This window comes from Strix uralensis, chromosome 10, assembly GCF_047716275.1.
Source record: "Strix uralensis isolate ZFMK-TIS-50842 chromosome 10, bStrUra1, whole genome shotgun sequence".
NCBI classification, from domain to species: Eukaryota; Metazoa; Chordata; class Aves; order Strigiformes; family Strigidae; genus Strix; species Strix uralensis.
In genome coordinates this window covers 12,473,028-12,486,105 of record NC_133981.1, presented here as the reverse complement: position 1 = coordinate 12,486,105, position 13,078 = coordinate 12,473,028, and the positions used below count along the sequence as shown (strand labels likewise).

The following is a 13,078-nucleotide window of genomic DNA, read 5'->3' as shown; positions in this document are numbered from 1 at the left end:
CATTCCAGTAGGAAATGATTCTTTGAAGCACAGGAGAAACAGAAACTAAGGATTTTAGGGGAAAATGGTATATTGAGCATACATTCCCCATCTCTTCCTGCTGCCAAGCTCCTATGCACGTGGTACCCAAGAATATCAGCTAGCTGAGGAATGCAAGGTAGGAACCGCCAGTAACACAAGACTCCTGTTTCATGCGAGTTTGCAGCTATCTGACTTTGACTTATTTTTAAGTGTGTTTCTACACTTACCACAAATAAAGCAAGTTGTTTTTAAAATTTCTTCTTTCTTCTGTTTTTCACTCCTCAAATCAGCAAAAGTGTCAATGATCACACCAAAAATCAGGTTAAGGACAATAATGATGACCATGAAGAAGAATAACAGATCATATATCACTCTAGCAGCAAAGAGAGGTTCCTGCAAGATACATATTTTGATAATTAACAACTCAAATACGTGCACATCTAACCCTCACCATGCCTTTCTCAGTTCAGCAACAGACTATGCTGCCCCACAACCCCTCCCTTTAGATTCTCCATTTCTGATGCTCTCCAATGATAACCTACAGCTCAAAACATTAAGTGAAACTAAAATGCTTACTGATTACTGAAAGAAAAGCTAAATTAGTCAGCTACCAGCACGCGATCTCTGCAGAGTCGCTCTTTCTCCTTACTGTGTCCAAGTCTGTCCTCTTCTCTCTCACACACACTGAAATTTGTTCTCTTCTCAGCCCTGCCCTGCAAGCCCATCCAAACTCTATCCTTGTTTTAATCAGCTATATATCAATACAGTACCAGACCATAAAGTCTTTTACTGGAAATTAGTAGTATTCATTTCATTTATGCTAACAACCATGTACGTGGACATCAGATTGGTCTTCCCAATACCCATTTTGTATTTATTGCAAGCCTAAATACCCAAATACCTAACCCCCATTTTCAGAATCATTCTGCCAGTTGGGTGCCAAACTTTTATTAAGAATTATGTAACTTTTAAACCATTGTAAGCTGAAAATAAGGCTAAATATTAGAACACACTTTGAAATTGCAGACAATACAGACAAGCATTCACTCTGACCAAGACTGCTCCATCAGCCCCTAAGGTGGTTTTGGAGAATGACATGAGGGAGAACAGCTTAAGACTCAAACAGGTATTATGAAAAGTTCCTGCTGCTTTGACTAGTCCCAGCTTTCTGATGATGGCTCCAAACAACATCCTTCCTTCCTTCCCACAGTCCCAGCTCCAACCTGTCTTTGTCCCTGTCCCCTCACCAATTCCCTGTTTCACACACCTTACCTAGTGATGCTCCCCACAGAAACTCATGCCACTAGCATGGTATCAGCTCCCACTGCATTTTTATTCTGCTACCTCACCTTACTCTCTCACCAGCTTGTACTCATCTTACTTCTTCAGATCCTGAACTCCCAAAGCACAGACTGTTGGCTACCCCATCTCTGTTCCTTTGGGCCCCATTCTGGACAGCCCTCAAGCTAAAAAGGCCCTAGAAAAAGGATGGGTAGATGCTTGTTTGAACTGGCTGCTGTTTAGTCTGATTCTACAGAGATTTAACTACATTACACAGAGAGAAATTGTGGTCCCTTCTAGTTGCAATGTATCCTACATCTGTTTAAAGGGAGTGTATATGCATTTTCCCCAGCAGAACTAGATCCCCAGCCCTACATGGTTATCACTCTTCCGCCCCCATTCAGTGATAATTTACCTCTTTGGATGGTTTCCTGAGCACATCACCTACTCCACCCCCACTCCTCAGCCCATGACTCAGTACAGTAACAATGCACATCAGCAACGTCTCGCACGTATGCTCTTTATTCTCTTCCTCCATTTCTTCAGCAATCAGTTCTATTAACACAGCAAGCAAAGACACGTTTCAAAGGCAAGAAGATCAGTTTTAAGTAATTCTCTCCATTCTCTGCTGGTTATGCTATCTCTCCCTTTTGCAAAAACTGCCAGATTTCCAACCAGTGCTGCAAACCCCCTTAGCTCTTGTGAAGAGCCGACCGTGGGAGTGGGTCTCTGCTCTGGCTCCAGCCTGCCCTTCCCACCCCACCAGCAGAGTTTTCTTGTGTGCTTGAACTGCTGTCTTTGACTTGGTTAAATCTCTCTTTCCATTTCTGTTAGCATGCATAGCTCAGATCACCAGATGCCTGTTTATACAGAATCATAGCTTTTTGACAGCTCAGAGGACAAAGTGTTGCCTCTTACACTCTCCCTTGGTGCCTAACAGATTGCACAGCCTTTGGGCTGCACTCAAAATGGCAACTTCGACTCGTATTTTTCAAATGGCTAAAATATCACTGCTTATGGAAACAGCATTTTACTGAAAAAGTAACACACTTTTTTTGACCCCTCTCCATTTGGCGGAAGCCTCCAACTTCACTGTTTCAGTTGCAGAACTGCTAAAATTAATTACCTAATCTCATATACTCTCCCTGTACACATTAAAAGCCTCATGACTTTCATTTCATCATAAAAATGCTCATGAGCGGATCCCACCTTCCCACAGACAGCCTTAGAAAGGCCCAAATCCCCGTGCAATCCAGAAATAGCCAAAACCCAAGATGGCAGAGAAATGGCCAAAGATTTGGGCGTCATTAATATCCCTGGCCACATTAGACCCTTGTATCAGGTTGATTATTTACGACATAAAACCATCTCTGGAGTTTTCCTTTCTGCAGCCAGAGTGTATAAAGACAAAGCAGCACACTCCTCCTAGAGCAGAATAAAGCAGCTGTTCTTGTATCAGTGTTGAATATCAGCTGATCAAAGAGGACACTTGAACAAAACAGAGCCATCTCCTCTTGCGAGCAGGGGCTCGTGGCCATTATTGACCTTTGAAACATCTGACCATATAAGAGCTCCACTTCTAGGGAGAAATGGTGATGTTCTGTCTGGCTTTCACAGCCAGCATCATAAATCTCCAAGAAGTAAATTACATTTTCTAGAAAATAAAACTGAAATATATCAATACCCAATCTGAGGCTGGCGATTATGCTGCAAGTAATACCTTGCATGCACTTTTTTGATCTCAAAAACCCCCAAACCTACCCCATTGACTTAATCCATTGAGTACTTCCTGCCATGATATTAAAAAGTTTCCTTAGCTAGATAGAATAATGCTGACAATAAACGATGTTTTGCTCCGTATTTCACAGGGTATTATCCTCTGAAAACAAATTTAATAGCCTAACGTTTTAAAATAATAAACTTTGCAAAGAAGTAAACTGCATCACTTCCTTCTCAAATTGATAAGGTAGAAAATTAAAGAATATGACAGTGGTTTATCCAAGTACGGTTTATAAGTTTCTCTAGTTTAATCACTTCATATAATAGAAGTGGCCTAAATTAATCCTTTTTCAAGTTAGATACTCTCACGATAGCTTTGTTCCCCAATTTATTGAATAGAAATTTTAAAAAGGATATTCTTTTAATTTAAGGTGCTTGACTAGAAAAACTCAGGGTATGAGGTATGAATTCAACAGCAGATACTTACGGTCTGAAGGAATGATTGAAGAACAGTTTTCACTACTACCCGCTTTGCATACATCTGAATAGAGAAACTCTCCGGTCATGGTCTCGCCCGGTTCCGTGCGATCTAAAAACAGAAGGTGATGAATCAAATGGATAGTTTAACGTTTTGCATGATTACTCCTCGGATATTAAGGTACCCCATCATATTCAGTGTGCAATTACAAGGCAGATTTAGAATGGTATCTTATCCTAGGGTTTAGAAGGGCACAGCACTTTGATTTACACATTCAATGATTTAAAATTCAAACATAAAATTCTTCTTATTTCTATGAATTAAAGACCAAAGTTGTGCATTTATTTTGCATCAGCTCCAAAGCTGAATAATTAAAATTGTTCTGAAATTACTATATTCTAGTGCACAGTGAGTTTTGGAGGTGCCTTGAAAACTTGCCTTTCAATGCCTTGTGAGTATCAAAACAAAACTACTCCCACATAGTAAAACGTTTTTGGCATTTCTCCAGCTGCATGGAAATGTGAAATGATAGGGTCAGTGAAGTTTGGGTCTCTCACAGGGTTGGCAGTAAAATTAGAAAAAACAGTGGGAATGTTAAATAATATTTGTCTGAATAGCTGAAGAGACAGAGAAAAAAACAAAGACAGAACAAGACAAACCCCAAACCTCTCCTCTAACAAGTTTCATTTCTGTGCTTCCTACCAAGTTAATAGCTTGATGCTGCAGGGTGGGGAAAAAAACCTGTATTTTTAACTTACAATAAGCAATCTAAGGTCAGCACAGAGAAGACTGCCACAGAATTTAAACTGTAGGAAGTATTTGAGGGAGGTTAATACAGTGTATAAAACTATGAACAAACAGAATTAGGAGAGATAAACCTCTGCTTCATAGGAGCATCTCTTTGATGCCCTTTGATGCCCTTCATTTATATTCAGTCTGTTATTTCAGATAAAATATTAATTTTTGTTACATTGAAACTAAACCCCACCATTAAAAGCCAATATAAGCATTCAGGATCCGGCAAACGGAGCCAGAACTGAATTCTCCCAGTGCAGAGCCTTCTCCACGATGGCCTACCTTAAGTCTGGTTGTAATTAAACTGGGGGAGGGAGTAGGTGTAGCTGAATTAGATAATCTCAACTGTTTTAAGCAAACAGTGAGGAGAGAAATCTCAGCCATGTGCAGAAGAGTCCAAGTGCTGTCTCCAGGGGTTCCTCCTCCCCATCCCTCTTGGTGCTGCAGCAGATTGCAGCGTTTTGTAAAAACGCTGGGGTATCCATTTGTCCCCATCAGTTAGGGGGTTTTTAAATTTTATTTTCTATTTAAACAGTGTCCTTTGTAAGAAAGAAATTGTCAAACTGGTGAGGTAATTGGTATGTCTTGCAAAAGGTGGAAGACACTCAGCATGTCCTGGGGAACAAAAGCCTGATACTTTCTTCAACACAAACCATCAAAACGAGTTGCCGGTACCAACCTGGCAATAACGTTTCATTAGGGAGCTTGTCGACTTCCAGGATAAAGTCATCTTTGAAGAAGAGGTACCCCACTATGGAGAACAGGTAGACCAAGATGAGAGCGAGAACGGCAGTCAGGATGATGGACCGCCCATTGCGAGTGACGCTCTTGATGACGTTCAGCAAGGTCTCTTCTCGGTACACCAAGTCAAAGAGCTGAGGGACAACAGACAAGAGCAAAGGCTGTTTCTCACGTGTCCTACCAGTACCACCGGTGGCATGCTACACGTTGGCATAATGTGGGGCAGCATGTTAACAATACCAGTCTGATGTTTTAAAGAGCATTTAAAGCAGTTTTGGTTTGGCCTTTTTATAGTTTTCTGAAATTTACCATATTAGTAAAGAAAAATATAGCAGGAGGTGAGGGAGATGGGGTCCCTCACCCCCACTGTACCAGTCTTGTGTCATGCACTTTGAAACATGAGGAATGGAGGCAGCTGTAGCCTCCTCTTCATCTGCACTTCAGACTCCAGTCCTGAGCAGCAGCCTGGGAAGAAGTCCCTGCCTGGCGTGAGGGCAGGTGTTCTTGTGGAAGTGCCAGATATACAGTGCCTGCTTTAAACATAAAGCTGTTGTCCCTTTTTTATAGTACTATCTGCCCCATCACAATCTCAAACCAGCTCATTTCAAAGTGTAATTAGCTGCTTCCTTTAAGTTTTAGAGTGTAAAATTAATGGAGCAATATTTTTTGCACAAATTCTTTGTTTACATTTCTTTACAGACGTTTCCTTCATTTTTCACTCCTTTGGGTCTGTGACAATGCACCAGCACAGCCCGAGCAGGTTGCTGGCTATGCTGGCTGACAGTGCGAGAATGCATGTTTGTGAAATTGGACCTACACGAATATAGAAAATAACCAATTCAGTTACCAGAGGATGTAGCGAGCATCCAACAAAGGGACAAAAATAGTGTTCTGAATGAGATTTAAGGTTTACTTTAAAAGTGACACATTTTCTCCACCAACACTAGATATACTCCTTCAGTGCTTATTCTTAGAAGTATTGTGCTGTGCAAGATGAATTCCACACCAAACAGAAAAAAAAACCCCGTATGCCAGGCATCCGTGTCAGTCGTGTGAGGTCTGGAGTCTAGCTACAGCTAAGGAGACACTCCATAGTTAACCAACTGCTCTAAAAGCATGGACGCTACGTTACAGTTATTGACAGTAACAGAGTAAACTGTCTTAAAGACTGTGTGCCTCTTACTCACAGCATGGTAACTCCAGCAGTGCCCACTGTGCAGCTAACAATTCCACAGCTAGATTTTCCCATGATTTTATTTTTCCTCATGTAAGATTTTATATGATCTTAAGAAGGCTTAAACCTTCACCAGGTGTATTACTTAGAGTCATAACATTTTAAATTGTTTTATTATCTTGGATGTCAGAGCAGGGTCACAGGCAATATATCTAACCTAGAAAACCTACGCCTTAGAAGTCTGAAAAGAGGAGTAACGTACACAGGGAAAAGCTAAATACCTTCATTGCAACTGCATACACATTTACTGTAGCAAGCAATTTTAACTAAATTTAACCTTAAACATGACTCATGTAATATAATTGAGAACAACAAAAAATCTCCTCTTGTCCGTACAAATCAGGAAGAAGAGATGTGGCAGGAGGCCCATAACCTCCCACTGCAACTTCTCCCAAGCAAAATCTCCAGCGTACAGTTCTTAAGAGTGCCTGCACAAGTTGCCCAGCAGCAAAACAGAAAGCAAGCGGTGTATGACACATCTAGATGTGCCCAAGATGGGACTTTACAAAGACGTAGACAGAAGAACATTCTGAGGGCAAATACCTACCAACAAACTATAAAAGAATTCATGTACGAAGAGTCCCAGAGCGCAAATCAGAAGGTACAGCAAGTGATAAAGAAACTCTACATCCATGATCATCGCCTTGTATCCTCTAGTGAAGGTTCCACAGTTACCCACAAAACTCATCAGAAAAATGATTTTATTACAAACCTACGGAAAGATTAACCATAAATTAGTTACAACATGTGGCTTTCAGGAAAAAAAGGCAATTTTTCAAAGCTGGAGGTAACTCAGCTCCATAATGGTCTCAACAACCGTGCTGAATTGTCTGTTACACGACAGCATTTTACACGACAGCGTTTTATACGTCTGTCAAAACTTGCTTTCTGTTGCGTTTTCTGCACAGCTGAGACAGTGAGCCAAAACTAAAACTGCACGTGTCTAATAAAACGTGCGCACTGACTCTTGCCTCCAGCTTGTTGTCAAAGGGCTTCAAGAAAGTAAACACTCCCTGGTGCGAGAGGTAAACCTTCCAAAAAAAAAAAAAACCCAAAACAACCAAAGCCTGTTCTAAGCATCACTTTCTCCAGTCAAATAACTTTCTAGCCTACAGCAACCCTTACACTTCTGAAATAACCCCTATTACTCGCTAGTAAACAAGCGCTCCAGATTCCTTCAACAATTCACTCTTGGATCACGTGCCCAGTAATCCTCCTGTGTAGAACCAGCCATGAACGCCAAAGGAAAGCTGCCTTCAACTTACCTGGAACCTGCTAAATGCTGCAATTACCAGTAACCACCCCCCATTCCCCCATGCACCTCTGACTCTGCAGTACACGGTGCTCAGTGACATATTTTGAAGACCAGGAGTGCTATTAGATGATGCACTTGAAAGCTGGGCACTTCGTAACACAGGCAAGGACTTTGAGAAGGCGCATCTTTGCACAGCTCCTGCTGACTCACTCAGAGAGAAACCCTTTTGGCTCACTCGCCACAAGAGACCACAAGTATCCGGGTTTGAGCGTTAATGAAGTTCTCTGGTGGCTCAGCTTACATGCTCAGTCCACACATCACTGTAGCAAAACTTCTTAGTGTCAGCTTTTGGCTGGCAGGTAGAGTGCAGACGGACATTTGGGAAATGCATTGTTTAGTGAATCTTACACAACTCTGTAAATACTGCAGCTTAGTCACTGAACAGGAGACGGGTTTGAGTGAATAACCGAGCTCTTTAGGGTCACAGAGACTTCTTTACATTTCTGGCTGGGGTGGGAGCTGTTTCTAGACTAGGGCAAAACCAAGTGAAACCTTAGAGGTCTCCAGCCTGGGGAACCAGGATTAAATGAACAACAGCAAAGCACTTCTGCTAGAAACAGTCCAAAGAGGGAATTACTCCTCCCGCCAGTTCCACCACAATGTCCCAGGCTATTTTTGCCTGACACCTTCACGAGCAGGTAAGAAACCCTTACATAAGATGCAAGAAAACTTCAAAAAATCCCACTCGATTCTTACGTTGAATGCACCCAGAAGAAATAAAGTAGGTTGTAAACCAACTGAAAATATTAGTCGTAATATCGTAGAAGCGATTAAGGCTCGGATGCCGTGGGGCTTGGGAAGAGCTATAACGATGGCCAGAGATATCAGCATAGCTGTCCATAGCAAGCCTGACAAGTGCGGCTCCAGGGTACCTAGGGTGGAGAGGAAAAAACAAGACCCATTTCAGTACTTTGTATAGCCAAACAAAACCAAAATAACCAAATAAATGCCATTTTATCTTATCTTTGGTGGAGCATCATAAAGCTTCATGTTCAGACATTACTGATTTCAAAACAGTAAGCAGAACATATGAGCCCAATGCCTTCAGCAGATTTTAATTACAAACTTGTTACTAAAGCATTATGTAAATGACAAGTGCCAGTATTACAGGAGTCTTCATTTTAGTGTTTATTACTTAAACACCTTGAATGCTGAAAAGGAGAGGCATTTTGCTAATGCGTTCTGAAGAGGCATTGAATGGGTAGGTGAAGACAGACAACATACTCCTCCAGGTCCAGATTCACAGCAGATTCTCCTATTATGCTTTTGGTCAAAAACCTCGTACCAGTTTTTGTCATCTCTCGCTATTTCTGGATCTATTTAGACTGTCCCATGAGACTGTCTGCTTACATAACATCAAGCCTGTGTTGCTAAATATACACTTCTCAGAGAGCCATAAAAAAATACGCAGCCAAAAATACCATTTACCCTGGGTTTATGCAGAATATAAAAGACATCTCTTTCTTAAAACTGACATTAAAAAAAAAGTTTTTCTTTAAGCAACTGGTTCCTCAACAGACAAAAAGGCAAGACCCCCTGAATTTCATAGCACTCTGCAGCCCTTCTGCAAGTACATACTCAGAGGACTGTTGTGTCTTATTGGCAAGATATTCACTGGGAGCTTTTTCCTCCCCCTGCCCAAATTCAGAAGGCTTAGGAAATATTACTCTCATCTGACTACCATGAGCAGCCATTTAATTTTGTTCCAAATCACTGTAGATTAATAAAGACAGCAGAGGATAGATGGAAATTAAAACTTAATAAGCGTAAAGTTGAACAGATGTTTCCGCTGTCTGAAGGGAGTTTGGGATCCCAGAGCAACGCTGCCACTGCTACTTGAGCTGTCAAACAGCAAAAGGTGCAGAGCTCGAAACAGAGTCACCTGAATGGGAACGATAAACAACACAGAGGGGAGGGAGAAAAAAGTGTACAGAAGCTTATTTAGGAATGACTTGGGAATTGCCGTGAGAGGCAGATCCTGAAGGATCCTGCCTGTGCCTGCACAGGTGCCTGAACATCCCAGCTATTATAAAGCCATCCATGGCACAGGAATCTATTTGCTTTCACAAGTTTCAGCAGTACCCAGCAGGCCTACAAAAATAACTAGAGTTAATGAAGTCCTCAACTGTTGCTTGGAACACCCACCTTGGGAAGGCCCGACATCACAGGCTGCCCAGCAGCACGAGGGATGCAGTGCCACGACACAAGACCTTAGTGGGACCCGGGTCAGGTGAGAACCCCCCAGGAAAGAGGGGGGCTCAGGGCACAGGCTCATCTCTCCTTCCTGGGGATGGAGAGAGACTGGGAGCAGAGTCTTTGCCCTTGGCAAATGAAGCTCACCAAGGCAGCAGTCACTCAACATCAACTGTCTGCACCCAACCCAACGTCAAAGGCTTGCTGTGGGCACATGGAGTCCATTACAGGACTGTGGGCAGGAGGAACTTGTAACTGGTAGGAAGCTCTCCCTGTCTCTGGAATTCTCACCATTCCAGTACCAAATTCCAGGCACCTAGTTTCATTCCCGCTCCTCTAGTCAGAAGTTTTACAGCTTCTGCTACAGTCAGATGCTAATCAGATGCTCAGTTCACCATGTCTGAGCAATTCAAGACACTGACAACTTCCCCCAAACGGTCTGTTTTGAAGAGTCTCTTTTTTTCCTAAAGCTAAATATAAAATACACATGTATGTATTTATTTTTCTTTTTTGATGGTAACTAGTAGAGGAAGAGATTTTATCAAAAAGTTACCTGATAAGGTATTTTAAATATGTAGGGTAGGGCATCTTCAAAATGTCAAATGATCCCTCCAGTCTTGCAACTTGCAATCTCAACACACACATTTAATTACCAACTTTCCTAGCAGCCATAAATACAGACCTTTACATTTTAACTTGTGATCTTTGAAACTAGAGATGGAAAATTCAGTTGCTCTTCGTGCTTGTTAAAACCTTTCAACAAACTGCTGGCCAGAACGGGATCCGGGTAGCCCCACAGCCTGCTGCCAGGGTGCGACGCAGGGGTACCACAGCCTGACGTTGCAGAAGGTAACTATACTCTTCGCCCTCTCAGGAACACTGGAATTTGGTCTAAAATATCCTGTACCTTCTTACAGGCTTTATCAGGACAGAGAACCCCTAAACACAATTTTTCATGCCCACTGCCTTTACCCCTCTGTGACCATAAGCTGTTATCAACCACTACTCGGACAAAACTACGGCTCTCCTCAATCTAAATTAACTGGTGAGCTGCAAAAAGGGTGAAGTGGCTTTTATGCCGCACACACAGAGCCCAGCTGATAACTGCCTTATGTTCAGGCTACTGCTATCACTGAGCTGCACTGTCTTTGGGTTCTGTAGCTAGCCATGAACAGGAGAAAGATGCAGAGAAAAGTTCAATAGAAAAAGATAAGCATCTCACTGGCCCTGTTGCATTATGAATCTCAAAGAAAGGGAAGTGAAGGCTTGAACATGAGGTTGCATTATGAATCTCAAAGAAAGGGAAGTGAAGGCTTGAACCTCCAGGAGGTTTTACTGCTGGGGTCCTTATTTACTCCAGTTGACAGGGACATGGCAGAAGCTCCTACCCAGGCTTTGCCTCTACACCAGCTTTGCAAGCGATAAACACAATAGAGGCATTCACAAGAACATGCCTCTAGATTTGCAGATTCTTGCTGATGTGGCTCCACCCCTTGACCTGCCCTGGGGTGCATCTCTTGGGAGAGGCTGGATCTAAGGAAGAGCAGCCGAATCTCATCAGGACTCCATCAGGAGTATTTACTGAATTGGCTCTAAGAATCATTGCTGTCACACAAACCCGCTGTTTGGATCAAAAGTGACTTCCATGAGACCTATTACAGCAAGATTGTGCAACCCCCCATGAACCGTACACATTAACCCATGCTTTGTGTTAGAAATGATGGCAAGCCCAGTCGCTACTTGCCAATGGCAAGGAACCTCAGAGCGGCCAGGGGACACACTCCTCCTCGCTCCCTCAGGCAATCCCCGCTCTAAGTGCTCGTAGGGGTGAGAGACTCATAGGAGAGACAGGAGTAACAGAGGGGAAACGGGCTCTTTTTCTGCATCCCCCATCGATTTCTGATGGCATGAGGCAGGTCACTCTGCTCCCATACACCTCCCCTGCCAACGCAGGGTAATCTCACTCACCCAACCCCAGCACTCAGAGGCCTCCTGAAGTGCTATGTCACCCCAAAAGTTTTATGGAAAATGGCATTAATAAAACACAAGCTTAAAGAAAACAACAAATTAACATTTCTCACACTTGTAGTTCAATACTTAATTACAGAACTTTAAAACAAAGTAGAACAGTCAAGTAATTAAAGGTGAATGTCTGCCTTGGATAATTTTTTTCCCCTTGGGAAAAAGTACAGCTCTACATTTTCCTTAAAAATGCCTCAAGAAAAAGTCATAGCAGCATGATTTAAATCAAGGCAATTAAAGAAAAAAACCCAAATAATTTCTGTTCTACTATCCCCACTGAAGTAAAGAGGGATGCTGAGACTTAAGTGGGGGACAGAATTCGGCTCATTATCCCTTATTTGTTCAAATATTTTTGTATGTTAAATATTGGTACCTCCTCGAATTCCTTTGAATGGATAGAAAAATGCCACGAGCAAGTTCATAAGGACAGCCAGGTTAAAGGAAATACTGCTCCAGAAGGACATGTTGCGAGCACACCAGTATAGGAAAGGTTGAGCTGCAAAAGAGAAAAAATAATTCTTTTTAATGGAGCATTTAAAAAATATATATAAGAGTTCTATATAAAAAAATAATCTTCACTAAAACTCAGTTTATTTTCAGTTTGCCCAAAAGCACAACATTAACAGCAGTAATATTCAGGGGTTATTCTGAAGTTTATTTGATTACTTTTTATCTTTGAGGTACTTGCAGTTTCCTAGATAGTGCTTTAAGGCAAAGGACTCATGTTAAAATGGAAAGTATTTTCAAACATGAATTGATTTAGCAGCAGCATGAGAACGAGTTCAGAAATGCCAGAGGTCAAGGACTTCAGGTTTCCCCTAATAATATACTTAGCACTCAGCGTCACACAAAGAACAATTAGGAGGAAGAAAATTTGTACACATTATCCATGGTGAGATTCAGCCCCATCCCTCCCAGTTATGCTGCTGCCAGCAGCTCACCTACACGAGATGCTGCCCACCTTCAAATGTTTTCTGCTGTAGCAAGCTAGAAAAAAAATGCAGTGAAGACAGTGCAAGGTGGACAATTAGGACACAAAATGCAGCATGGCGACAAAACAGTAAAGCTAAAATGTTTGGGACTAGCTGCCAAGACAACTTTACTTCAAGCTGATAATAGACCCATAGAGCCCCAGAATAATAATCGAGCTGAAGCTCGGCTGGCTTCCCTCTGCCCTGTGGGCAAAAGACACAAGCACATCTGCACACAGCTAAGCGCACAGTTAAACAGCTGCACATTTTTAAATTATTAACGTTACATATAAACACTTTGCAGAAAG

At 42.1% G+C, this 13,078-nt stretch overlaps 1 protein-coding gene across 7 annotated transcripts in view; it reads right to left on the bottom strand.

The window, feature by feature from the left end:
- ITPR1 (inositol 1,4,5-trisphosphate receptor type 1) overlaps positions 1-13,078 on the bottom strand; it is a 171,735-nt gene that overhangs the window by 18,312 nt on the left and 140,345 nt on the right. For all 7 annotated transcript variants that reach the window (XM_074879205.1, XM_074879206.1, XM_074879207.1 and 4 more), the window contains 7 exons: positions 12,173-12,295; positions 8,281-8,456; positions 6,817-6,981; positions 4,974-5,169; positions 3,509-3,610; positions 1,718-1,857; positions 249-414 (listed from right to left, as the gene is read on the bottom strand). In XM_074879205.1, coding sequence (XP_074735306.1) covers positions 249-414; positions 1,718-1,857; positions 3,509-3,610; positions 4,974-5,169; positions 6,817-6,981; positions 8,281-8,456; positions 12,173-12,295 — 1,068 coding nt within the window. The remainder of the gene's footprint in view (positions 1-248; positions 415-1,717; positions 1,858-3,508; positions 3,611-4,973; positions 5,170-6,816; positions 6,982-8,280; positions 8,457-12,172; positions 12,296-13,078) is intronic.